This window comes from Hypanus sabinus, chromosome 6 (assembly GCF_030144855.1).
Source record: "Hypanus sabinus isolate sHypSab1 chromosome 6, sHypSab1.hap1, whole genome shotgun sequence".
NCBI classification, from domain to species: domain Eukaryota; kingdom Metazoa; phylum Chordata; class Chondrichthyes; order Myliobatiformes; family Dasyatidae; genus Hypanus; species Hypanus sabinus.
Window position 1 is genome coordinate 118103616 of NC_082711.1, and position 26875 is coordinate 118130490.

At 45.8% G+C, this 26875-nt stretch overlaps 2 protein-coding genes across 3 annotated transcripts in view; one reads left to right on the plus strand and one right to left on the minus strand.

Annotated features, from left to right (window-relative positions):
• The window catches only part of LOC132395069 (SLAM family member 5-like), a 70174-nt gene that overhangs the window by 6064 nt on the left and 37235 nt on the right, over window positions 1–26875 (minus strand). Inside the window, exons 4-6 of one of the 2 annotated variants that reach the window (XR_009512512.1) lie at window positions 10292–10360; window positions 9981–10199; window positions 357–707 (exon numbers count right to left, since the gene is read on the minus strand). Coding sequence is in view for 1 of the 2 variants with exons in the window: in XM_059971385.1 (XP_059827368.1) it covers window positions 16749–16861 (113 nt within the window). In the remaining variant the exon portion in view is untranslated. Of the gene's footprint in view, window positions 1–356; window positions 708–9980; window positions 10200–10291; window positions 10361–16633; window positions 16862–26875 lie in introns of those variants that run through there. The other variant, XM_059971385.1, reaches the window with a different exon arrangement.
• On the plus strand, window positions 16740–26065 carry LOC132395785 (HEPACAM family member 2-like). Its single transcript, XM_059972823.1, has 3 exons — window positions 16740–17497; window positions 22797–22937; window positions 25070–26065. The coding sequence occupies exons 1-3, from the start codon at window positions 17179–17181 to the stop codon at window positions 25114–25116; spliced, it is 507 nt and encodes a 168-aa protein (XP_059828806.1). The 5' UTR covers window positions 16740–17178; the 3' UTR covers window positions 25117–26065.

Consider the following 26875-nt stretch of genomic DNA (forward strand, 5'->3'; position numbering starts at 1 on the left):
GACTTCAAACTAATAACAGGGAAACAACGCTCCCCTGATTCAACGGAGTTGCTTCGTCAAAGACCCGGGCAAGTTTTGTCGTTTCTCCTCACTCTCTCTGAAACACGTGAAACCCAGCGATTCCCAAAAAGACTGAAGCCTGCAGACTTCTGAGTGACTTTTATATTTCCAACGGACAATATATTATCCCCTAGACAACAGTCGAGATTATTTCATAATGATGATTATTGCTATACCCGCGCTTTAGATTGAGTTTTGCCGATGTATATGTTCTGAGTGTTTGTATTAACCTTAATTTTGTGCCCCCCTTTATGAATAAAACCGTTTGAAAATAGTGCCATCAGACTCCAACGGACCTCTCTATCTTTGCTGGTGAGTTATCCAGTTACAGGATACGTAACACAACCCAGATAGATCGGAAAGACATTGTCACTCTCCCCGATGGTCTCTCCTCTTTCCATGGCGCTGAGGCTATGAAGACTGCCCAGTTACTGTGCTCCACACCTGCCAACATGGAGGCATTGGGCCTACTCCAGGCTGCTTCACGGTTCAGATCTAAGGACTTATTTTTGGTTCAGAACGCTGTTGTTCAGTTCAATTGTTTGCATGACTTGTGTTTCTTTCCCCTCTCTCTCTGCGTTGGGAGTTGGTCTTTATTTTATTTTTTTTTAAATTGGGTTCTTTCCGGTTCCTTGCTTTGTGGCCACCTGTAAGCAAACAAATTTCAAGATTGTATAATTTATACATTCTTTGACAATAAAAGTACTTTAAAACTTTGAAACTTGGAAGTCACACTGACAAAGCCCATCTGAAACAATGAGAGAGACTCACACAGATAAAGAGGGACTGACAGGGATAATGGAAGAGACAGACAGAGAGAGATGGGGGAGCATTCAAGATAACATTATCTTGAAATAGAGAGAGAATTTTGGAGAAAGTGAGACTAGAAAGCAGACAAGGGGAGACCGAGAGTTGCACCAAAATTGAGAGGCTGATACAGACACACAGCAACTGAGAGACACACACAATCTAATTCAGAGAGAAAGTCAGAGAGTCCATTGAGACAGAAAGACGGATGGCGGGGAATGAGCGAGCAAGAGAAGCACAGAAAGAGATTGAGAGACATTGTGTCTGACAATGGAAAAGAGAAATCAAGTGAGGCAAAGAGAGAGAGAGTGGAAGAAGTTGGTGCAACTTGTCTCTTCACTGTACGTCCCTGTGTCAGATGTAAAACATGCTGCCTGATCCAATCACAGGCGAGTTTAAGTGTCAGTTCCTGTTCTTTATTCTGTTGCTTTGAATCCCACAATACAGAAATACAACTTCAAGATGCTGCAGTCCTTCATGCTGAGGGTTCTCTGCCTGCTCTCCGTCTCCCTCTTGGCCATCTGCACGGGTAAGGTCTGATTTTAAAACTGATGCTGGTTATCGTGTGTGAGCCTTGCCTTGGTTTTCACTGTGTGTAAAGGTCTCTCAGTCCATTGTAATCACACCTCGGCTCTCTGCTAGTCCGTACACTGCCCAGCTGAGACCCTAAAATACAACACACTACTGCCTTGCCTTGTCCTCTTTCCTTCATTAATTGGTTTTATGTTCTCTTGAGGTCACCTCTCTCCCACGGTCTGTGTATATAATGTGTGTGTGTAAATGCTCCTTTGCTCTTTGTCCTCTCCAGCTCTGTCACTATTTCTACAACCTGACTCATCAGCTTTGAAGATTACCAAGCCTTGCCTTTGTCTCCCCAACTCCCAACCCATCTCTCACTCTCTGTCTGTCTCACTCTGTTTCTGTTTGTCTCTGTCTGTCTGTCTGTCTGTCCATCTCTCTCTGTTTCTCTCTCTCTCTTAACTCTCTGACCCCCAGCTGTTTCCTAATATCCTGAGTCCAGCCAGCACTATTCTTGGCTGCATCTACCACTTGTTCACCAGAACTGTTCAGAGCCTAAACCACTTCCTCTCAGTGTCTGCTGCAGAGTCTGACCAAACGTCCTGCATTTGAGAATCAGCTCATCACACAAACTGACTGCAGCTTCCCTCTGTCACAGGGTGGGTGGGTGTTCAGAAATGCACCAACTTTTTCCAGAGGGAAAGCCAGGGAACGGGCCAGTGACCAGTCAGGACAGAGGACACCAGATCGTTTATGATGAGTGCTTGTCCCCTGAATGAAAACATTCAGAACAGTCCTGGCCAACTCCCCAGATGGGTGGTGAAGCCTCCAGTTCCTGCCAGTTTGCTGGGGTAGTCTCCCACACAGACAGAGTGTGTGGTAGTTCACACAATCTCCTAAATCCAAGGGCCCATTAACACTGACCAGGCAGTTCACAGCAGTGTACACAGGACAGATTGGGACTACAGATTCATAGAATCAAACAACACAGCAATAGGTCCTTCAGCCCATCGGATCCAGACTAACCCTCATTACTCCCATTTATTCCTATCATCCTGTGACTTGCCTGTTTGATTGTCTGTCTGACTAAGTGTCTCTTCAACACAATGTTTGTATCCAGCACTTTCAGATAACAAACACTCTCCAATATCTCTGCTCAGTGTAATAAACTGGACTCTGATTCTGTGTTTTTAAAAAAACATATGCCCCGGATCCTCCTTCAAACGTCTTCTTCGCAAAGTTCAAAGTAAATTTATGTTGTTTTTTGGTAATTTATTTTTATTGAAGTTCATCATCAAACAAACATTTCCATAAGATGTATTTCAGATATTGTATGTATATATCATATGGTCATATATATCACAGATTTCCACAATTTATCTGAGGTATACACTTACAGAAAAGAGTGGAAAGAAAGAACAAGGCAAAGGAGAAAACTATGTACATCCCCCCCCTTTCCTTGGCTAATTGTAAAGTTTTGAAATGAACTATAGGCCTTTTACCTTGCCAAATATATCTTGATAACATATTGTTCCATTCATTGAATTGATTTTGATTAATCTCTATTGGTAGGGTCTGAAAGAGATAATATTCTGGGCAGTATATTCATTTTAATAGATTCAATCCTTGAACTGAGAACAAAAAAAGGAATTAGGTTCCATCTTGTTCTATCTCCCTTAATTTTTTTATATGTACGCTGATAATTGCATTCTGATATTTTTGCCAAATCTTTTGGCATAATGACGTCCAAATATTTTTGAAGACTCTGCCATGCCCAGGGATATCTACTTTCAATTTACCTTGATGGGCTATAGTTATATGAAAGTAATTGGATTTTATCTAATTGAATTGAATTGAATGATCTTTATTGGCATTCTACATAGGTACAATTAAACTCTGTTTGGCTTCCTCTCAGGCAATCAAACAAAGTGGTAGATAAAAACAAGTCAGTAACAGAAAACAGTATTAGATAGATAAGTAGCAGAAAATAAGTTGCAGCAACACCTGAACATCACAGTAATGCACAAAGTGGCATTAGTGCAATGAGTCCTTGTGTGTGCTCACAGTTTCAGTCATTGTTCTGTGGGAGTGGTGTGATGGAAGCCACAGATCTGGGGTAGAAGCTGTTCCTCTGTCTATTTGTTCTGGTTTTTAGTGTCCTGAACCTTTTGCTGGACGGCAGCGGGTCAAACAGGGAGTGGCCGGGGTGTGTGGTGTCTCTGGTGATGCTGATTGCTTTCCTCCTGAGTCTGCTGGAATAGATGGTGTCCAGTCCTGGGAGCTCCATCCTGACAATTCACTGGGCCGCTTTCACCACGGAATGCAGGTCTTGTCACTCAGCGGCTGTGCAGCTGGCATACCACACTGTGAGGCTGTTGGTCAGGATGGTTTCAATTGTGCTTCTGTAGAAGTTAAGCAACAACTTTTGTGGGAGTTCGGCCTGTTTCAGCTTCCTGAGGAAGAAGGGTCTTTGTTGTGCGTTTTTGACAAGCAGCGAGGTGTTGGTGGTCCATGTCAGCGAGGTGTTGGTGGTCCATGTCAGCTGCTTTGACAACATAACTCCACGGAACTTCAGGTTTTCCACACTTTCCACTACCTCTCCATGTATATGGATGGGGGTGTGTACTCTGTACTTTGATCTCCTAAAGTCAATGATCATCTGTTTTGTTTTAGAAGTGTTAAGGACCAGGTTGTTGTCCTTACACCACTCTGTCAGATGATCCACCTCGAGCCTGTAGGCTGTTTCATCCTTATCTGAGATCAGGCCAACCACTGTGGTATTGTCCACAAATTCATTATGGAGTTGGAGGTGTAGATGGGTGTGCAGTCATGTGTGAAGAGTGTGTAGAGCATTGGGCTCAGCACACAGGCCTGCACGGGGTGCCTGTTTTTAAGATGAGGGTAGTGGAGGTGTGCTTACCAATTCTGACTTGCTGTGGTCGGTCTGTGAGAAAGTCCATGATCCACGAGCACAGGGAGGAACCAAGGCCAAGAGTGTTCAGTTTGCTGACCAGTTTATGGGGATGACTGTGTTAAATGCAGAACTGAAGTCCACAAATAACATCCTCACATAAGTGTTCAGTTCCTCTAAGCGAGTCAGAGCAATATGGAGGGCTGTTGTGACTGCATCCTCTGTGGAGCATTTTGCCAAATAGGCAAATTGGTGTTTGTCCAGAACAGGTGGGATTATAGCCTTAATGTGTGAGAGCACAAGTCTCTCAAAGCACTTGATGGCTATGGGTGTCAGTGCTACAGGGCAATAGTCATTCAGGCACTTCAGAGCTGATTTTTGGGCACTGGGATGATGGTGGAGGTTTTAAGGCATGTTGGAACAGCAGCTTGTTGGTGAGAGGTTAAATATACTTGTAAACACCTCAGCAAGCTGGTCGGCATATGCACAGTACCCGGCCGGGCACTCCTTCTGGGCCAGCTGCCTTACTCACATTCACCTTCCTCCGGGAGGATCTCACCTGCTGTTGCTTAAGAACCAGTGTGGACTCATCGACAGTTGGGTTCATGAGTGGAGCAGCCTCCTCCCTCTGAGTATCAAAGCGGGCAAAGAACTGGTTTAGGACATCAGGCAGGGTGGCGTCATCATCTGGCAGCAGATTATTGGTTTTGTAGTCTGTCAGCACCTTGTTGCCTTTCTACATACTATGGGGATTGTTGTTATCAAACCGATTTTCAATGTGCAATTTGTATTTGTGCTTTGCATCCCTGATGTCCCTGCGGAGATTCCCCTGTGCTTCACTGTAGGCTTGTTTGTCTCCTGCCCCGGAGGCTGCATCGTGCTCATTTAATATATCCTAGGACTGAACCAGCATATTCCTCCAGGTCTGCTCCCTTTGCAAACAAGCCCCAATCTGTGTTGTCAAAACAGTCCTGTAGCCTTGGGGTGGCTTCCTCAGACCACACATGTACTGTCTTGATGGTTGGCTTTACTCTGCAGATCGGTGGTCTATAAGCTGGGGTCAGTGTGAGGGAGGTATGGTCTGATTGTCCTAGGTGTGCAGATGGGGTTGCTTTGAAAGCTCCCAGGATATTTGTGTAGACTTGGTCTAGTATGTTGATCTTGTGTCAATAAGTTTATTTTAAAAGAACACATATCTACTATAGACAACCCTGAGATTCATTATCCTGCAGGTATGCATAGTGAATAAAATGAAACAAAAAAAAAATAGTAAATACATAAGCAATAAGTATCACAAATATGAGATGGAGAGCTTGAAAGTTTATGGGAACAGTTCAGTGTTGGGGCAAGTGAAGTTATCCCCTCTGGTTCAAGACTGAAGGTTGAGGGGTAATAATTGTTCCTAAGCCTGGTGCTGTGGGTCCTCAGGCTCCTGTACCACCTTCCTGAAGGCAGCAACGAAAAGAGTGCATAACCCGGATGGGTGGACGTCCAAGATGATAGATGCTGCTTTTGTAACCCAGGTTAATTAAACCCAAAGATGTAATGGTAGAAAGCTCCACCTGGGGAAGGATGAGACCGAATTTGAAAATGACAACTTGGGGAAAAAAGCTGTGCGTGTCACGAGGTGGGGACAAGAGTGCTGGGAGAGGACCCACAAGCAGGACACAAACACATCTTTCTTAGGTACAATAAAATGGCATTTATTACTTGTTACACAGAAGATCGGGAAATCGAGGACAAAGGAACATGAACCTCGGACTAGGGGACTGGGGACTCGGATCGCCGCGGACCTGGGTCTTGGAAACAGGGAACTAGGATCACCGATGCCATGACTTGGAGACTGGGACCTTGATTCACCGCCGCCAAACACTTGGATACCATGGATCGTTGCAGCCAGAAACGTGGACACCAAAACACAGGACAAGGAATCTTGAACCAGGACTCCTCCTTCAGATCAGGCACTGAGCCGGGACTCTTCTTCGGTGGGTAGATACAGACACTGGGCATGACATCGAGCCGGGACTCCACCTTCAACTCGGACACCGAGCTGGGACTCTTCTTCGGTGGGTAGATACAGACACTGGGCATGACATCGAGCCGGGACTCCACCTTCAACTCGGACACCGAGCTGGGACTCTTCTTCGGTGGGTAGATACAGACACTGGGCATGACATCGAGCCGGGACTCCACCTTCAACTCGGACACTGAGCCGGGACTCTTCTTCGGTGGGTAGATACAGGCACTGGGCATGACATCGAGCCGGGACTCCACCTTCAACTCGGCCACCGAGCTGGGACTCTTCTTCGGTGGGTAGATACAGACACTGGGCATGACATCGAGCCGGGACTCCACCTTCAACTCGGACACCGAGCTGGGACTCTTCTTCGGTGGGTAGATACAGACACTGGGCATGACATCGAGCCGGGACTCCACCTTCAACTCGGACACCGAGCTGGGACTCTTCTTCGGTGGGTAGATACAGACACTGGGCATGACATCGAGCCGGGACTCCACCTTCAACTCGGACACCGAGCTGGGACTCTTCTTCGGTGGGTAGATACAGACACTGGGCATGACATCGAGCCGGGACTCCACCTTCAACTCGGACACCGAGCTGGGACTCTTCTTCGGTGGGTAGATACAGACACTGGGCATGACATCGAGCCGGGACTCCACCTTCAACTCGGCCACCGAGCTGGGACTCTTCTTCGGTGGGTAGATACAGACACTGGGCATGACATCGAGCCGGGACTCCACCTTCAACTCGGACACCGAGCTGAGACTCTTCGAGGGGTAGACATGGACAAGGGGCATGAACGTCAGGTCAGGACTCCGCCTTCAACTCACCACTGGTAGATTGACCTTGCCCGGACCCAATCTGGTGACAGAAGGTGAATTGCTGGTACTCCGATGCGGGCTGGATCACTCCGGCTTGTCGTAGCGGCGACGGTGACTTGCGAAGGCATCTTAACACTCTCGCCCTGAACGGCTAAGGCCAGGGGCTTATAAGCTGCCGGTTCGGGTCAAGGGTAGATTACCTTGATTGCCAAGCTCAAGGGATGCGTGAAACGGAATTAGAAGGGAATAAGGCGTCAATGGTCCGGATCGCAACCTAATTAAATTTAAAGGGGAACCGATCCGGACCATGACAGTGTGAGAACGAGGCATGGATGACAGGCGCAGACAAGCAAAATGGAGTAAACTATTCAAAACTAAATATATAAGCTGTTAAAAGTGGAATTAGTAGTGAGCATCTCTACTCTAATTACTAGAAAAGCTCAAGGTAAAACTCTGCAGGAGAGAATATCGATGAAAAGGTTATTGAAGCCTTGGCTACTATAACGAGACAAGATGGGCAGAGACGAGTGTGGAAGATCTCTACCGTATAACCAGGAATTAGTTTTGGTACATCATATCTAAATTTGATTTTCTGGAAGAACTGATTATTTTTGCTTTGATAAGTTACTGCATGAGATTTATTTGGTTTAAAAGTGTGATGTTGGAGAATTGTTGTGAAAGGATTTAAGCTGTACAGATATTTTTTGAATTTGTAAACGTACTGACTGGCACTGAAATTGAAGTTAACCATAATACTTAAGAATAGGAATTCAAATAGTTTTCTAACTAACTAGGGATACATAGAAAAGCAATTGTTGGTCTGTAAACCATTAAATAAGGAATTACAATGGATCTAATTAGTTAGAGGAATTGGAGTAACAAGGCTTATTCTAATGAAGATCATTCATTCTAATTAAACAGCACTTTGGTTTTCGTTTGATGTCTGAAATCTGGAACCTAAACAGAATGTTGTAATTCTGAAGTGTTCTTACTCGTGTAAGTACTTAGTATATGTATTTTTGTGAACAAAACTTACCTCCAGAAATGTGACTTTTCGATTCACTGCCACATTCCAATACCTGGAGCTTCTGATGGTCCACGAGCACCTCATGCAGTGCTCTGTGATTAGATTTTCTCATAAAGGGAGCAGTGTCCAGTCACATGAGATCAGACCGACATAAAACTTGGTGAGCCAGCCAGGAGGCCGTGTATCAGATAACCAGTAACACACTCGTTAGTGTACAAAGCACTGAAAGAGTCTTACTGTTCAAACTCACTTGTTCAATTAAGCCTACAGTGAAAGAAAATGAAAGACATAGAGGAAAAGGGGGTTAAACCCCCAATACTGTTTTATTCAGTGGCAAACAGGAACAGAAAATGATGAGGAAATACCAGACTTTCTAAAAGAATGTGGTTCAGTTGCCACAGACTAATGGAGTTACAGTGAACCCATCCCTCTCTCCCAGGCTAATTTCAGTTACTTCTCAACTGGCTGAATAAATTGCTGAGCTTCAAAGTCAACTAGATACTCCACAAACTACAACACAGCAGAAGGTAAAAGTGAGTTCGAAGGCAACAAGTGATAAGTCACTAAAAGGAAAGGCAGACACAAATGAGAACCCACTATCACTGACAAACAGACAAGTGTCAAACCAAAACCTTGGTTGTGCTTTAAATGTGGTGAATCTGGGCACACAACCATCTCTTGCTGCTGTGAACCCAATCCAGCATGAGGAACAGAAAAGGAAAGACAGCTTGAAAAGAGACGGAGTGAGAGGGAATCACGTCATGGTACTTTTCAGTCTCATTTTAAACTAGAAACAATTGCTGTTGTGGGACAAAAAGGTACAAATGTTGACAAACCATGTCCCAAAAGCACCAAGAACTTGCTTGGTGGAATGAAGTACTAGATAGGGTACAGGAACCATGGTGTACAAAGGCTGTTGTAAATCTAGTCAAGAAGGAAAAAAAAAGCTTATGAAAGGTTCAAAAACCTAGATAATGATAAGAATCGAGAAAATTATAATGCTAGCAGGAAGGAGCTTAAAATGAAATTAGGAGAGCCAGATGGGGCCCTGAGAAGGCCTTGGCAGACAGGATTAAGGAAAACCCCAAGGCATTCTACAAGTATGTGAAGAGCAAGAGGATAAGATGTGAGATAACTGGACCAATCAAGTGTGACAGTGGAAAAGTGTGTATGGAACCGGAGGAGACAGCGGATGTACATAATGAATACTTTGCTTCAGGATTCACTATGGAAAAGGATCTTTGTGATTGTAGGGATGATTTACAGTGGACTAAAAAGCTTGAGCATATAGACATTAAGAAAAAGGATGTGCTGGAGGTTTTGGAAAGCATCAAATTAGATAGGTCACTGGGACCGGATGAGATGTACCCCAAACTACTGTGGGAGGTGAGGCAGGTGATTGCTGAGCCTCTGGCGATGATCTTTGCATCATCAATGGGGACGGGAGAGATTCCAGAGGACTGGAGGGTTGCGGATGTTGTTCCATTATTTAAGAAAGGGAATAGCGATAGCTCAGGAAATTATAGACCAGTGAGTCTTACTTCAGTGGTTGGTAAGTTGATGGAGAAAATCCTGAGAGGTATAATATGATTACGAGTAGTCAGCATACGAGTAGTCAAGGGCAGGTCATCCCCACTACACCACACACACCCTCCCCTTTACCTCATATTTACCCTCCTGAAACATACCCCCCACTCCTACCTACTGGGTTCCATTTGTTATTTCTGCACTACCCTAATCTGTCTATTGATATCTGGCTGAAGGGTGCCATGCCCTTCCTCAGGTCTTCACTCTTCCCTCTCCCCCGTGACTCACTGTTAGATGAAGGTACCGTAGGCCGATCATCCCACACAGGGCCAGGAGCCTGACGATGGGCCACATGGTCTTCGTCTTTGCCTGTGACTCTCCCAGCTCCGATTTCTCCTCCGGTCACTGAGCTGACCTGCTGTCTGTCTCCTCTTGTCTCCTCAGCTGGGAGTGGGGCTGCCCCTCTCACCGTGACTGGAACCCTGGGACAGTCAGCCTCCTTACCTCCTGGGATCCCAGATGGAATGGATGTTACTGAGTTTGTGTGGAAGAGAGACGTATCGGCAGTGGTGCTGTATGTGAACAGAAACATCACTTACTTTGGTTCTGAGGATTTCAGGTCACGGTTAACTCTTGATCTGGTGAGCTTCAGTCTGCAAATCCGTGACCTACGGAGAGAGGATGCCGGTGATTATGAGGCACTTGTTACATCAGGTTCAGGAGCTGAGCATCGTGTGACAATGTGACTGGAGGTGTACGGTGAGTGACATTCCTCTGACGGTCCCGGATTTACTGGTTCCTGAACACCCATGATTAATGGGTGAGGGTACGTTGGAGAGACACAGCACAGACCAGACAATGGCTCGATCAGATTTGTCCTGCTTTCTGTGAACAGGACACACCCGGGTAATGGTCCACATTGTCGGTGGATGCCACTACTGTACACGTCCTGGGACAGCTCGGCCAGAGGTCCATCTGGTGCTGGACTCTGGTCTTCAGAACCACAGCTGGGGTGTTGTCTAGTCCCGTAGCTGTTGCTGTATCCAGTGCTCTCTGCCATTCCCTGATATCACAGGCAGTGAACTGAATTGTCTGGAGACAGGTTTCTATGACGGTGGTCTCAGGGGAAGTCGAGGGAGATCATCCACTCCTCATGTCTGTCTGAACACATACGTGAGTGGTCTCCTTGTCTCCTGCTCTCACACGTGGGGTCCCAGCATCAGTGAGGGTAGGGATGTTCCTGGAGCCTTCTCCTGTGAACTGTTGCCAGACATTGTTGGATGAGATTATTATAACCACAAGGTTTTACAGATGCTGGAAGTCCAGAGCAACACACACAAAGTGCTGGAGGAATTCAACGGGTCAGGCAGCATCTACTGAGGGAGATAAACAGTTTAAGTTTCAGGCTGAGTACAAGCCGAGGGTGATAGGTGAATTTGGGTGAAGAGGATGCTGGGTAGGTGGGGGAAGGGGGATAAAGTAAGAAGCTGGTAGATGATAGGTGGAATTGGAAGAGGTAAAGGACTAAAGAATGTTTGAACAGGGCATGACTGCGCAAGCGCGTATGTTTCAGCCAGTGACAACAGTGGGAAGAGTTTAAAAGGAAGCAGAGTTTAAAAGGTGACAGATATTTGTTCAGCGGCTTGAACGGGGCACAACTGTGCAAGCACATGGAGGTCAGCCAGTGAGAACAGTGGGAAGAGTTTAAAAAGAAGACAGATTTATTGAGCGGGTGTCAGCGTAGTGGGAGACAGGCCAGGTAGGCTATCTGTTTAAAATAAAAACAGAAAGTATGTGTGTGAGGCCTGTTTTCTGTGCTCTGTGTCAGATGTGGGAAGTCCTGGAGACTCCTGGCCTCTCGAAAGATCAAATCTGCACCAGGTGCATCGAGAGTAGTGGGAGACGGAGTAGGAAGGCTTTGGCTCAATGGGGCTTCGGCGATAAGGGATTGAGGCCAGTTAAGTTATCTATTTAACCTACCTGGGGATACGAATTGACAATAAACTGGTCTGGTCAAAGAACACTGAGGCTGTCTACAAGAAGGGTCAGAGCCGTCTCTATTTCCTGAGGAGACTGAGGTCCTTTAACATCTGCCGGACAATGCTGAGGATGTTCTACGAGTCTGTGGTGGCCAGTGCTATCATGTTTGCTGTTGTGTGCTGGGGCAGCAGGCTGAGGTTAGCAGACACCAACAGAATCAACAAGCTCATTCGTAAGGCCAATGATGTTGTGGGGGTGGAACTGGACTCTCTGACGGTGGTGTCTGAAAAGGGGATGCTGTCCAAGTTGCATGCCATCTTGGACAATATCTCCCATGCACTCCATAATGTACTTTCAGACACAGGAGTACATTCAGTCAGAGACTCATTCCACCGAGATGTAACACTGAGCGTCATAGGAAGTCATTCCTGCCTGTGGCCATCAAACTTGACAACTCCTCTCGGAGTGTCACACCCTGAGCCAATAGGCTGGTCCTGGACTAATTTCCACTTGGCATTATTTACTTATTATTATTGAATTATTTATGGTTTTATATTGCTATATTTCTACACTATTCTTGGTTGGTGCGACTATAACAAAACCCAATTTCCCTTGGGATCAATAAAGTATGTCTGTCTGTCTGTCTACCTGTTTTCTGTGCTCAGTGTCAGATGTGAAATTCCTAGAGACTCCTGGCCTCCCAGAAAACCACTTCTGCACTAGGTGCATTGAACTGCGGCTCCTTAGAGACCGTGTTAGGGAACTGGAGCTGCAGCTCAATGACTGTCATCTGGTCAGGGAGAGTGAGGAGTTATAGGCAGGTAGTCACCCTGGGACCACAGGAGACAGAGAAGTGGGTAATATTCAGGAGAGGGAAGGGCAAGAAGCAGGTGTTAGAGAGTACCCCAGTGGCTGTCTGCCTTAACAATAAGTATTTCTGCTTGAGTACTGTTGGGGGGGAGCAGACTACCTGGGGGAAGCAACAGTAGTCACGCCTCTGGCACAGAGTCTGGCTCTGTGGTTCAGAAGGGTAGGGAAATGAAGAGGATGGACAGAGCGATAGAGGACTCTATACTTAGGGGGTCAGATAGGTGAATCTGTGGACACAGGAAAGAAACGCTGGTAGTAATTTGCCTCCCAGGTGCCAGGGTCCAGGATGTTTCTGATCGCATCCACGATATCCTGATGTGAGAAGCAGAACAGCTAGAGTTTGTGATACATGTTGGTACCAACAACATAGGTAGGAAAAGGGCGGAGGTTCTGAAAACAGACTGCAGGGAGTTAGGAAGGAGGTTGAGAAGCAGGACCTCAAAGGTAGTCATCTTGGGATTACAGCCTGAGCCACATGACAGTGAGGATAGGAATAGAGTGATTTGGAGGATAAATGTGTAGCTGAGGGATTGGAGCAGGGATTCCATATCATTTGGACTTCTTCTGGGGCACGAGTGACCTGTACAAAAAGGACGGGTTGCACTTGCATCCCGGGGGACCAATACCCTTGCTGGAAGGTTTGCTAAGGTTATTGGGGAGAGTTTAAACTAGAATTGCTGGGGGGTGGGAACCAAACTGAAGTGACTGAGGAAAGGGAGGTTGGCTCACAAATAGAGAAAGATTGGAGACAGCACGAGAGGGAGGATAGGCAGGTGATAGAGAAGGGATGCACTCAGACCAATGGCTTGAGATGTGTCTATTTTAATGCAAGGAGTATCATGAATAAAGCGGATGAGCTTAGAGCATGGATCAGCACTCGGAGCTATGATGTTGTGGCCATTACAGATACTTGGAGAGTGCAGGGGCAGGAATGGCTACTTCAAGTGCCAGGCTTTAGTTGTTTCAGAAAGGACAGGAAGGGAGGCAAAAGAGGTGGGTGCGTGGCACTGTTGATCAGAGATAGTGTGACGGCTGCAGAAAAGGAGGAAGTCACGGAGGGGTTGTCTACAGAGTCTCTGTGAGTGGGAGTTAAGAATAGGAAGGGGTCAATAACTCGACTGGGTGTTTTTTATATACCACCCAATAGTAACAGGAACATCAAGGAGCAGATAGGGAGGCAGATACTGAAAAGCAGTTGTGGTGGGAGATTTTAATCTCCCAAATATTGATTGGCATCTCCCTAGAACAAAAGGTTTAGATGGGATAGAGTTTATTAGATGTGTTCAAGAATGTTTCTTGACACAATATGTGGATAAACCTACAAGAGAAGAGGCTGTACTTGATCTGGTATTGGGAAATGAACATGGTTGGGTGTCAGGTCTCTCAGTGGGAGAGCATGTTGGAGATAGTGATCATAATTCTATCTCCTTTACCAGAGCATCTGAGAGGGATAGGAACAGACAAGTTAGGAAAATATTTAATTGGAGTAAGGGAATTGAGACTATCAGACAGGAACTTGGAAATATAAATTTGAAACAGATGTTCTCAGGGAAACATACGGAAGAAATGTGGCAAATGTTCAGGAGATATTTCCGTGAGTTTCTGAGTAGGTATGTTCCAATGAGACATGCAATGGATGGTAGGGAAGAAGATCTGTGGTGTACAAAGGCTGTTGTAAATCTAGTCAAGAAGAAAAGAAAAGCTTACGAAAAGTTCAAAAAACTAAGCAAAGATAGGAATCTAGAAGATTATAAGGCTAGCAGGAAGGAGCTTAAGAATGAAATTAGGAGAGCCAGAAGGGGCCATAAGAAGGCCTTGGCAGACAGGATTAAGGAAACTTTAAGAGATTCTACAAGTATGTGAAGAACAAGAGGATAAGACATGAGAAAATAGGACCAATCAGGTCTGACAGCAGAAAAAATTGTTCTGAACCAGAGGAAATAGCGGAGGTACTTAATGAATACTTTGCTTCTTGGCAATTGTAGAGATGACTTGCAGTTTCGAGAATGTGCTGTAGCTTTTGGAAAGCATCAAGTTGGATAAGTCACTGCAACCGGACGGGATGTACAGTCTACTGTGGAAAGCAAGGGAGGAGATCGCTGGTCCTCTATCAATGATCTTTGCATCATCAATGGGGATAGGAGAGGTTCTGGAGGACTGGAGGGTTGTTGATGTTGCTCCCTTATTCAAGAAAGAGAGTAAGGAAAGCCGAGGAAATTATAGACTAGTGAGACTTACTTCAGAGGTTGGTAAGTTGATGGAGAAGATCCTGAAAGGCAGGATTTATGAACCTTTGGAGAGGCATAATATGATTAGCAATGCTTTATCAAAGGCACATCATGCCTTATGAGGGTGTTTGAAGTTTTGGAGGATGTGACTGAACATATTGATGAAGGTAGACAGTAGATGCTGTGTATATGGATTTCAGCAAGGCAGTTGAGAAGGCATTTGCAAGGTTTATTGAGAAAGTAAGGAGGTATGTGATCCAAGGGGATATTGCCTTATGGATCCAGAATTGGCTTGCCCACAGAAGGCAAAGAGTGGTTGTTGACGGGTCATATTCTGCATGGAGGTTGGTGACCAGTGGAGTGCCTCAGGGATCTGTTCTGGGATCCTTACTCTTTGTAATTTTTATAAACAACCTGAATGAGGAAGTAAAGGGATGGGTTAGTAAATCTGCTGATGACACAAAGGTTAGGGGTGTTGTGGGTAGTGTGTCGGGCTGTCAGAGTTTACAGCGGGACATTGATAGGATGCAAAACTGGGCTGAGAAGTGGCAGATGGAGTTCAACTGAGATAAGTGTGAAGTGGTTCATTTTGGTAGGTCAAATATGATGGCAGAATACAGTATTAATGGTGAGTCTCTTGGCAGTGTGGAGGATCAGAGGGATCTTGGGGTCTGAGTACATAGGACATTCAAAGCTGCTGCACAGGTTGACTCTGTGATTAAGAAGGCGTATGGTGCATTGGCCTTCATCAACTGTGGGATTGAGTTTAAGAGCTGAGAGGTAATGTTGCAGCTATATAGGACCCTGGTCAGACCCCACTTGGAGTACTGTGCTCAGTTCTGGTCACCTCACTGCAGGAAGGATGTGGAAACTATAGAAAGGGTGCACAGGAGATTTACAAGGATGTTGCCTGGATTGCGGGGCATGTTTTATGAGAATAGGTTGAGTGAACTCAGCCTCTTCTCCTTGTAGCAGCGGAGGATGAGAAGTGTCCTGATAGAGGTGTACAAGGTAATGAGAGGCATTGATCGTGTGGATGGTTAGAGGCTTTTTCCCAGGGCTGAAATGGCTAGCACGAGAGGGCACAATTTTAAAGTGTTTGGGAGTAGGTACAGAGAAGATGTTGAGGGTAATTTTTTTACGCAGGGAGTGGTGAGTGCATGGAATGGGCTGCCGGCGATGGTGGTGGAGGCGGATACGATAGGGTCTTTTAAGAGACTCCTGGATAGGTACATGGAGCTTAGAAAAATAGAAGGCTATTGGTATCCCTAGGTAATATTTAAAGTAAGGATATGTTTGGCATGGCTTTGTGGGCTGAAGGGCCTGTACTGCTGTAGGTTTTCTATGTTCCTGTATTTCTGTCTCCAAGTCCGGGTAAGGAGAGCAGCTGTTTGGTGCATTCAGACTCTAATCGTCCTAGAGTCTGTAAAAGGTGAGTTTTCAGCAATTGGTAATCATTGTTTCCACTTGGTGTTCAAGCAGACTCACCACTCTCACCACCATGGCATTGCTGAGTGGTAGAATTTGATGTTTTGAGCATTAACTTCTCTCAGTGTGAATTGGGCCTCAGCTTGTATGAACCAAGCGATGGCATTTTGCTCCCAAAACTCCAGCAGATTCAAAGTGACTGTATTAGCTGACATGCTCAATAACTCAGGAGTTGTCCTAGAGCAACAGGGTCGCCAATCTAGGTCCTCGTAAATAAAATGAAGTAAGGCATTTTATGATTAATGAAATCCATTATATATTTTATTGAACTCCAAAACCTAAACCCCAAAGCACGCAAAAAATCTTTACATAATAACGTCATCACATCAGGCCATCCTCTTACAGCGAAACCCCGACTCAATGTTGTTGGTTGTGAATATGTATATTTCTCCCGATTATGTTATCCTTGCAGTGCAGAAGAAGCACTCCTGCCTGGAGCTTGGCCCTATTAGTCCATGCCTCTGATTTCACTGTGGGTGAATCTGTCGCCTCAGATCCCTACTGCATCCGGTGATGGATTCCACATTCTGACCCCATGTTTCCCTCTCAGAACGAACCACAGCACTGGTTTGTTGTCCATCATGTTCAACGACACCAGGAAACCTGTGCAGGAGAGTTTTTAAATGTGGAAAAGCTGTCATACTGGGGTAGTTCCACTGTCTCATCCCTAGAAATCTGGGTCCGGTGGTACAAACAGTCATCACAACTGGGGTCTTGCAGTGGATGACCATAAGTTCTGTGCTTTCTCATACCCCCTCCCTTCACAAACTGTTGCAGAACTTCCTTCCTGGCCATCCATCCAGTCCACTGAAGCTGCCTTCACATGCTAGGATAGGTATAACTTCCTGATTCCATCCCCCTATCTATTCACCCGGGACTGTTGGGGATGGGATTGGGAGCTGGGGATTGAGCTGTCCAGGATGATCTCCTGTACTCATCTTACATCTGTCCATCCCGTGTCCAGAACACACATCAAAGTTCAGAACATGACTGGGAACTGTGACCTCACCCTGACCTGCTCCGTGACCTCAGGCAGCCCCACCAGCTTCAGCTGGTGGAGGGGAGGAGAAGCTGTGGGAAATGACGACACCCATCACCTCTGGGAACACAATCAGACTGTATCGATTCATCATACCGGAAAGGTCAACGATGCGAACTACAGGTGTGAGGTCAGGAACCCCATCAGTCAGGACACAGCAAATATCTGGCTGAGGGACTTATGTAATATAACCACAAAAGGTGAGTCAAACACACTAAAGATATTGGACATCTGAAATAAAAATAAATGATACTAGAAAAATGCACTGAAGGTCAGATGGTAAACAGAGAGAACATCTTTGATCAATGACCTTGAGTCAGAACTTGGAAAAAGTTTGGAATCAAATATGTTTTATCTGACAGAGCATTGAGAGGATTGGATGTTAGTGATGAGTAGAGGCAGAGAGACACGTAATAACTGTGAAGATAGTGGTGGCTGAGAAAGGGCGGTGAAGACAACTTTGGGACATGAATTAGGATGAGAAAGGGAGAGAAAGAAAGAGAAGGGGAAAGAGAGAAAGAGCAGAGATTGAGAGAGAAAGGAGAGGGGCAGAGATAGGCAAAGACAGACAGAATGAGAGGGAGGATGGGGAGGAAGGAGAAAGAGGGAGAGGAGGGAGAGTCAGAGAGGTGAGGAAGGAGACTGAGAAAGGGAGAGAGAGAGTGTGGAGAGGAACTGAGTGGGGAGGAAGAGAGAGAAATAGAATGGGGGAAAATGAGAGGGAGTGAGAGAGATTGGGTGGGGGAGAGAGGGAGGGAGAAGGGGAAAGAAAGAGGATGAAGAGAGTAAGAAAGAGCGGGAGAAAAGGAGAAGAGGAAGAGGGAGGGGAGAGAAGGAGAGTGAAAGAGAGGTAGAGAAATGGGGTAGGGGGAGTGGGAAGGAGGGTGGAGAGAATGAGAGAAAGGGAGGGAGAGAGAGAGTGGGAGAGAAACTGAAAAGCAAGAATGATCCAGAGGAGTTTTGGAATTGGAGTTGTTGAATCAAATATGTTTTATCTAACAGAGCAGTGGGAGGATTGGATGTTAGTGATGGATTGGATGTAGAGACAGAGAGACACGTAACAACCGTGAAGATAGTGGTGGCTGAGAAAGGGCGGTGAAGACAACTTTGGGACATGAATTAGGGTGAGAGAAGGGGAGAGGGAGAGATATAAAGAGAGATATAGAGAGAGGCAAGAGGAAGGAGGGGGGAGAGAGATGAAAGAGTGGGAGGGAGAAAAAGATAAAGAGAGCGAGAGAGAGAAGAGTATGAAAGAGAGAGAGAGCAAAGAAAAAGGAGGAGGGGTCGAGAGGGGGGAACAGAGAAGGAATGGATGGAGAGAAAAAAGAGATAGTAGGAAAGGGGAGAGAGAAAGAAGGAGAGAGATAGGGAGGGAGAGAAAAAAGAGACAGAAACCTCATGCTGAAGCTGAGGGATAAAAAACCTTTTATTCCTCATCAAGGCGGGCTAGAATTCATCAGGATTGTGATGTAGGAGATGAAGCTGGAGGCTCTGCAAAGAAGAGATTGTCAGAGGGTGGACAGCAAGTGAAGAGAAATGCAGGGAAGAGAAGAAAATACTGAAAAGCGAGAATGATCCAGAGGAGCTTTGGAATTAGAGTTGTTGAAGTTTGTGATTATTCATGCCTGAAAGGACGTCTTCTGAACCATCAAGTACAATGATAAGTGCAGTGGGACTGTGGAAATGGACAGATTTGAGAACTTGTTGAGAGAGATCAAGAGAATGTTCTTGTCAACGGTCAGCCTTCAGCATGGATCTCAGAGTGCCATGGGAATGCTGAAGAACTTGAATGTTCCTCCAATCTTAGGTAGGTCTGGAATTCTGAGAATTCCACTTGGAATCACCACACCAGCATACCCACCATCAAGGGCATTTATACAGAAAGGTACTTCTGGTGAGATGATAATGGTAAAGTGGACCTAAGGTGATTACAGTAAGAAACAGACAGGTTATGTGAGGGAAAGGATCTGTAAATGGAGGATAATGTGGGAATATGTGAGATTATTCATCTTGGACATTATGTAAATGGTGAGAGATCACAGTCATGGCATCAAATAGCACAGAAACAAGCCCTTCAGTCTTTGATGTTCATTATCACCAATTGACACTAACCCCACTCACCACTTCTTTGTCCATAGTCTTCTAAGCCTTGTACATTCACGTTCAGCCAGAAGTTTAAATGTTGTACTTGCCTCACCACCTTGTTGAACAGTGTAGTCCAGACTTTAAGTGCTCTCTGGGTGAAAGAAAATCCTCCTCAGATTTCCTATAAACCACTTATTACTCACACTCAACTTATGTCCTCTGGTGTTAGAAACCTCTATTATTGTGAAAGGTTTCTTCCCATCAATTATCTATGTGCTTTTGTACACTGCTATCAGGTTCCCTCAGCCTTCTCTGCTTCAAGAGAAACATCCAGTCAGTTCACTCTCCACAGATAGAACAAACACTCCATCTCAGAAACATCCTGCTGATTCTCCTCTCCAATGCAATCACGTCCCTCGGAGCCTTGGTACTTGCGTGGACCAGACCCTCTTGCTGCAGTGTTGCCTGTTACAGCCACCCAGGAGAGGAGATGCTGAGGTGGAGCGGGAAGGAGCAGAGGCCCCTGTGGGCTTGCAGGAATCTGTACTGGTTTGGGTGCTGCCCCCACCCATCAATGCTGCTCTCCTGCTTTCGCTCAATGCTGCCTTACATTCTTCACTCTGTGCTGCCCTCTAGTGTTCACTTGGTGGAAGACAAACTGGAGCATGACATCCTCCCATGTACCATCAATCAGCAGAGTTGCAGATATCTTGGTCCAGACCCCCAACTTTCCCTTCCATAAGGCTCAGACATAGGAATACAAAGAGGCCATTCAACCCATCAAGTCCTCTTCATCATTCCTTCTTGGCTGATTTATTATCCCTCTCAACCCAATTCTCCTGCCTTCTACCAGTAAACTTTAACACCCTCATCAAGAACATATCAACCTCCACTGTAAATGTACCCAATAACTTGGCATCCACAGCCATCTGCACACGTTCACCACACTCTGGCTAAAGAAATTCCTCATTATCGCTGTTCTACAGGGATGTCTTTCTATTCTGAGGCGATGCCTTCTGATCCTTAACTTCATCACTATGGGAAACATCATCTCCAAGTTCACCCTACCCAGGCCTTTCAAAAGTTGATGGTTTCTATGAGATCCCCACTCATTCTTCTAAACTCCAACAAACTCAGGCCAAGAACCATCAATTTCACATATATTAACCATTTTATTTCTGGAATCCTATTTTATGAATACTCTCCGGACCCTCTCCAATGCCAGCTCATTTTACCTCAGATAAGATGCCCCAAACTGGTCACAATACTCCAAGTGTGATCTGACCAATGCCTGGTAAAACCTCAGCATTACATCCTTGTTTTTATATCTTCTCAAAATGAATGCTGACACTCCCTGAGAATCCAGCGTAGTTCCCATCCAATCCCTGGGATTTATTCCTTATTTTGCTTTGCAAGACACCTAACAGCTTCATCTTCTTGATACTGACATGAACCAGACCATCGATATATCCCTCTCTAAATTTGACATCCTTTGTATTCTTCTCATTACTAAGAACTATTGATTAAGGATCTCACTCACAGCCCCTATCTCCATACATCGATTAAGAACACATACAATTTCTCTGGCAATCTCTTTTGTTTAATGTATTTACAGAATATCTTGCTTGCCAAGGATATTTCATCACCAAGGACTCTCGGAAATTTGTACAGATGTACTGTGGAGAGCATTCTAACAGGTTCCATACTGTCTGGAATGGAGGGTCCCTGCACAGGACTGGAGAAAGCTACAGAAAGTTGTAAACTCAGCAAGGTCCATCATGGGCAGTAGCCTCCCCAGCACGGAGGTCACCTTAAAAAGGTGATGCCTCAAAAAGGCAGCATCCATCATCACAGACAGCCAACACACAGGACATGCCCTCTTCTCATTGCTCCTACCAAGGAGGAGGGACAGGAGCCTGAAGACACACACTCAACATTGCAGGAACAGTTTCTTCCCCATTCACCATCAGATTTCAGAACTGGGAAGCAATAGGAGGCTCTGGGTTAGTAGGATAAAGGATAGGCATTTGGAGGAGGGAAGAGAGGAAATAGTAACAGAAGCAGAGAGATGATTGGGCATCATGGTAGTGTGGTGATTAGTGCAACACAATTACAGCTCGAGGTGTTTGTGTTTGGAGTGCATTCTGGCATCCTATGTCAGGACATTTGTACGTTCTCCCCATGAGAACATGGGCTTCCTCAGGGTTCTCCAGCTTCCTCCCAAAGTCCAAAGACAGACTGGACTATTGAGTAGTTAACTGGTGATTGTAAATCATCCTGTGATTTGGCTAGGGTTAAATAGGTGGGACTGATGGGCTGAAATCCCTAAATAAATCAACGGAATGACAGGTGGAAACAACAAAGGGCTGCACATGATGGACCCGATATGAAACAAAGCAGGAACACGGAATCACATAAGGGCGGTGGGGAGAGCAGATGGGAACAGTGGGGAGAGGAACCGAATGGGAGGTGAGTGTGCAGAGGGGAAGATGAAGTGTATAGGGGAAAGGAACAAAGTGATTGTGGACTGGGAATGCGTGGTGGAGATAGAAAGAAATGGGTAGATTAAAGAGGAGAAAAATGGACAGAAAGCAAGCAGGTTATCTGAAATTGGAGAATCGATTGTTCAAGCCATTGGATTGTACACTACCAGATGGAAGGTGACGTGCTGTTGGGCTGTATACTTCCTGACAGAAGGTGACGTCCTTTTCGGTTGTACACAACCTGACAGAATGTGACGTGTCATTGGGCTGTACAACACCAGATGGAAGATGCCGTGCTGTTTGGTTGTACACTACCTGATGGAAGGTTACATGTCATTTGGTTGTACGCTACGTGAAGGAAGGTGAGATGTCATTGGGTTATAAACTACTGGATGGAAGGTGATGTGTCATTGGGTTGTACACAACCTGACAGAATGTGACGTGTCATTGGACTGTACAACACCAGATGGAAGATGCCGTGCTGTTTGGTTGTACACTACCTGATGGAAGGTGACACTCTGTTGGATTGTACAATACCTGACAGAAGGCAACACTACCCCTACACTGTGTTGAGTCTCACCTCGGCAGTAGAGGAGGCTGACGAGGTCACTGTGGCAATGTGCAGAGAGACTGAAATGGCTACCAACCATGAACACCACAGAGCCACGACAGACTGTTGTCTGCCAACTAACAGCCACATTTGCTGCCTGACTGCTAAGTTCCTCCAGCAATTAGTTTTACAGTGAGTTTGAATGTTGGAGAGCTGTATTGAAAATGATATCAATATTCTGTATGTCAAAGTATGGCCCATCAGTTCCCTGTCAATGGAGACAAAGGATAGAATTGTTGCTTTGGATTTCCAGCATCTGCAGAATCTCTTGTTTAGGATATGAATCACTGAAAGTTTTTTCTATTTCTGTTGTTATTGCAGAATCATCAAGATTAACAATGATTGAAATAATTATTATTTCAAGAAGTGTGGCTGGTATATTTATCGTTGTTCTCCTTATTTGGCTTGCCTATTTCATTCCCAGAAAAGCAACACCAGGTCAAATGCCTCGAGTCACCGGAGGTAAGTATCTGACAACCAGTCCATGAGTCTGAGGATTCGGGTGGGGGAGCACAGGGTGCTGGAGGGGTGAGGCAGATGGGAGAGGGGACTGGAACAGGGATCACAAGGGGGAAGGTGCAATGGTCAGAGGGGGGAGGAATTTGTGTGGGGCAGGAAAGGGCAGAGTGTGTGAAGGGGCTGTTAGATTCTGGTGTTTTCAATCGTGTCCTTTCAAAAGTCAGGAAAGAGGTTTAAAACTTGATACTTCATAGTCATTTTATTAAGCACTAATTGAACAAAGAGAGCTGGAAATGTAGAGTTGCAAAAGTCTAGTATGTAAGTGAGAGAGTGGAAGAAGTGATCAGAGAGAGAGTCAGAAAGGGCGGGGAGATAGGAAGGAAGGGGATGGGAGTCAATAGGAAATGGCTTTGAGGTAATTGGTATTTGCTGATGTTGTGTGGAGGTCTTTATCACCTCTACTGTTGCTTAACAGACCCACCACCCGAGGAGGCTGTGTACACACAATTTCAGCAACCACAAAGACATGCAGCTGGCCGAAAGCATCCAGAGGGGAATGAGATTGTAATAGGAGGGGAAGAGGGCAACAATCTCTCAATCCCTGAAGCATTTTCACCATTCCTCATATGGACACAATTCCCCATGAAGGGGGAATGGGGAAGCGAATTGCTCAATCTTCTGGGACCACCTTCAACATCCTGGGGCACATTGTAACAGGAACCTGCTTACACATAGAGCAGTGCTGGGATGAGCCAGAGATGGCTACTGAATGAATGCAGAGTACTCTTCTGTCATTTTAGGAAACTACACAGAGGTTCAGATACATCCCAAAAACAAACAAGGAACCTGTTGCTCAGGAAGGACACAAGCCCAGTTATCCCCATATCAGCGAGGCTGGGAAAGAGAGAGGTGGAACCACCCAGTCTCTATTCTCCATGTACCAAACACACTGGGGTACACTGACCCCACACACAGTCACTGGGGTACACTGTCCCCAGACACACCCAATCACTGGGGTACACTGTCCCCAGACACACCCAGTCACTGAGGTACACAGTCCACCCACACCAAGTCACTGCCATTTGATCAGATTTCATCAGGGAGCTTGAGGTAAAGGATCAGTAGAAGGCAGTGATGATGATATAAAATATTTCCCTCCTGCAGTTTGAGAGGGAGAAGCTGAAGTGAGATTTATTAGTAGTACAATGAGTATTACAGAGGTGTGAGAGAGAGCTGGCTGGGGTAGAGCAGGATCTTCCAGTGGCCCCCATGTCATTTCTACTTCCCATTCCCATTCTGACATGTCAGTCCTCAACACCCTCTGCTTCAGCACTGAGGTCACACTCAGGTTGGAGGAGCAACACCTTGTATTCTATCTGGGTAGCCTGCAACCTGATGGCATGAACATGGATTTCTCAAAGTTTTGGTAATTGACTCTCCCCTGTTCACAATTCCCTCTTTCCCTTTATCTCTTTACCTGCCTTTCACCTCCCTCTGGTGCTCCTCCCTGCCCTTTCTTTCAAGGTCTTCTCACCTCTCATATCAGATTCCCCCTTCCCAGAACTTAATTTCTTTCATTGATCAACTTCCCAGCTCTTTACTTCACCCCTCCCCGTCTCCCGGTTTCACCCATCACTTACCACCTTGTACTTCTTCCTCCCCACCCCTCACCCCACCTTCTGTCTCTGACTTCTCATCTGTTTTCCAGTCCTGATGAAGGGTCAGTCTGAGACTATTTCCATTGATGCTGCCTGGCCTGGCCTGCTCTTCAGTATTCAGCGGGTGTTGCTTGGATTTCCAGCAATTACAGATTTTCTCGATATGGACAGACGATTGTCTGATTGGCAGGAGACAAAGAGTGGGAGTAAAGGGGAATTTGTCTGGTTGTCTGCCGGTGACCGGTGGTGTTCCACAGGGGTTGGTGTTGGGGACTTTTCATGTTATATGTCAATGAATTTCATCATAAAACTGATGGCTTTGTGGTAAAGTTTGTGGATAATATAAAGATTGGTGAAGGGGTAGTTAATGTTGAGGAATGAGGGTATCTGCAGAATGAGAGAATGGTCTTGTCCCCCACCTGCATTTCCCGTATCCAGGATTGCATCTCATCTCTGAAATCTGTGCTTTCTCTGCAGGTTCACAGTCAAGAGGAGACGATGGCGGTTACTCCTACTGTGTATGATACTGTCAAGGCTCCTAGGTCCCCTCCAATGACCCATCTGTTGTGAACCAGGAATCATCCGTCCTCCACGGATGTGATCCGTGTTCTATAACCATGTAACATATAACAATTACAGCATGGAAACAGGCCATTTTGGACCTTCTAGTCCATGCTGAACACTTACTCTTACCTAGTCCCACTGACCTGCACTCAGCCCATAACCCGCCTTCCTTTCCTGTTCATATACCTGTCCAATTTTACTTTCAATGACAATACCGAACCTGATCTACCATTTCTACTGCAAGCTCGTTCCACACAGCTACCACTCCCTGAATAAAGAAATTCCCCTTCATGTTACCCCTAAACTTTGGCCCCCTAACTCATGTCCTCTTGTTTGAATCTCCCATACTTCCCTTCAAACTTCTACGCTCCAAAGAATAAAGGCCAAACTTGTTCAACCTTTCCCTGTAACTTAGGTGCTGAAACCCAGGTTTCTACAGCTGCTATCGTGAGTGCTAGGGTGTTAAATCATGGTGGGGATGGTGGGAGGGGCAGATATGGCAATGGGTTTCTCTTGTGGCCCAGGCAGTGCCCCTGTGAGGGTAGGTGTGGGTGGGGTAGGTAGAACATGTATATCGGGTAACTTGCCCACCCCATCCTTCACCCTTCCTGTTCATACAGCTCACCGAGTACCATCTGTACCAAACCCATTCACCAACACCTGCTCCGTAGCCTCTGTGCTTTGACTATTCGAGTGTTCACCAGATACTTTCAAATCTTGTGAGAGAACTGTGTTTCAGGTTGCAAACTTGCTTTCCCGAGATCCCCTCAAATGCCTCTACTCCTCAGATTAAACCTATGCCCTCTGGTACCGGATGCCTCCATTATCTGCCCTTCACTAACTCAAGTTCAAGTTTATTGTCATCTGACTGTTTTTATTTACAACCAAATAAAACAATATTCCTCTGGAGTGTGGCACACCCACAAGACGTATACCACACACAACACATAAAACATCACGTTATTACCACAAATAATAAAATGTAATTCTGAGCACATGTAGTCTGCAGGACCAGTAAGCTGTTCACTATCTGAGTGACGAGACCTCGGTGCTGACAGGGGAGTCATTAGTCTCACAGCCTGGGGGAGTAATCTGTTCCCAGTCCTGATGCATCTGTACCTCCTTCCTGATGGTGGTGGCAATTTTGAGATGGGTGGAAGGGGTTCTCATCAATACTTTGGGCTCTTTTATCAACACTCCCAGTAAATGTCACACACATGGTGGAAGGAGTCCCTGCTGAACCTCTCAGTGGATTTTACTGTCCTCTGTAGGGACTGTGGTCCAATGCCTCACAGCTTCCATATCACACAATGATGCAGCCAGACAGGACACTTTCAATGGTGCTCCTGTAGAGAGTTGTTGGAATGGGGCCAATCTCCTCAGGAAGGCCAGATGCTGCTGTGACTTCTTGATGAATCAGGAGGAGTTGTAGGTCCAGATTAGACTGTCCATTCTGAGCGCACCAAGCAACTTCATGATCTTCACTCTCTCCACAGCAGAGCCACTGATGTGCAATGGAGAGTGGTCGACAGGCGCCTCCTGAAGTGCACAATCATTTCTCGTCTTGTCTACATGGAGACTCAGGGTGTTGCTCTCACACCATTGGACAAGCCTCTCTATCTCCTCTCTGTTTGCAACCATTGTCCTATCATCAGCAAACTTGATGATGCGCTTGAGCTGTGGTCTGGCAGTGCAGTTGCGGGTCAGCAGCAGGAACAG

Bases quoted from the DNA above. Each gene is read 5' to 3' on its own strand.
- LOC132395785 (XM_059972823.1), top strand. From the start codon at position 17,179: ATGATCTCCTGTACTCATCTTACATCTGTCCATCCCGTGTCCAGAACA. The intron at 17,498-22,796 runs GTGAGTCAAACA...TTGTTATTGCAG, and splicing joins ATGTAATATAACCACAAAAG to AATCATCAAGATTAACAATG. The intron at 22,938-25,069 runs GTAAGTATCTGA...CTTTCTCTGCAG, and splicing joins AATGCCTCGAGTCACCGGAG to GTTCACAGTCAAGAGGAGAC.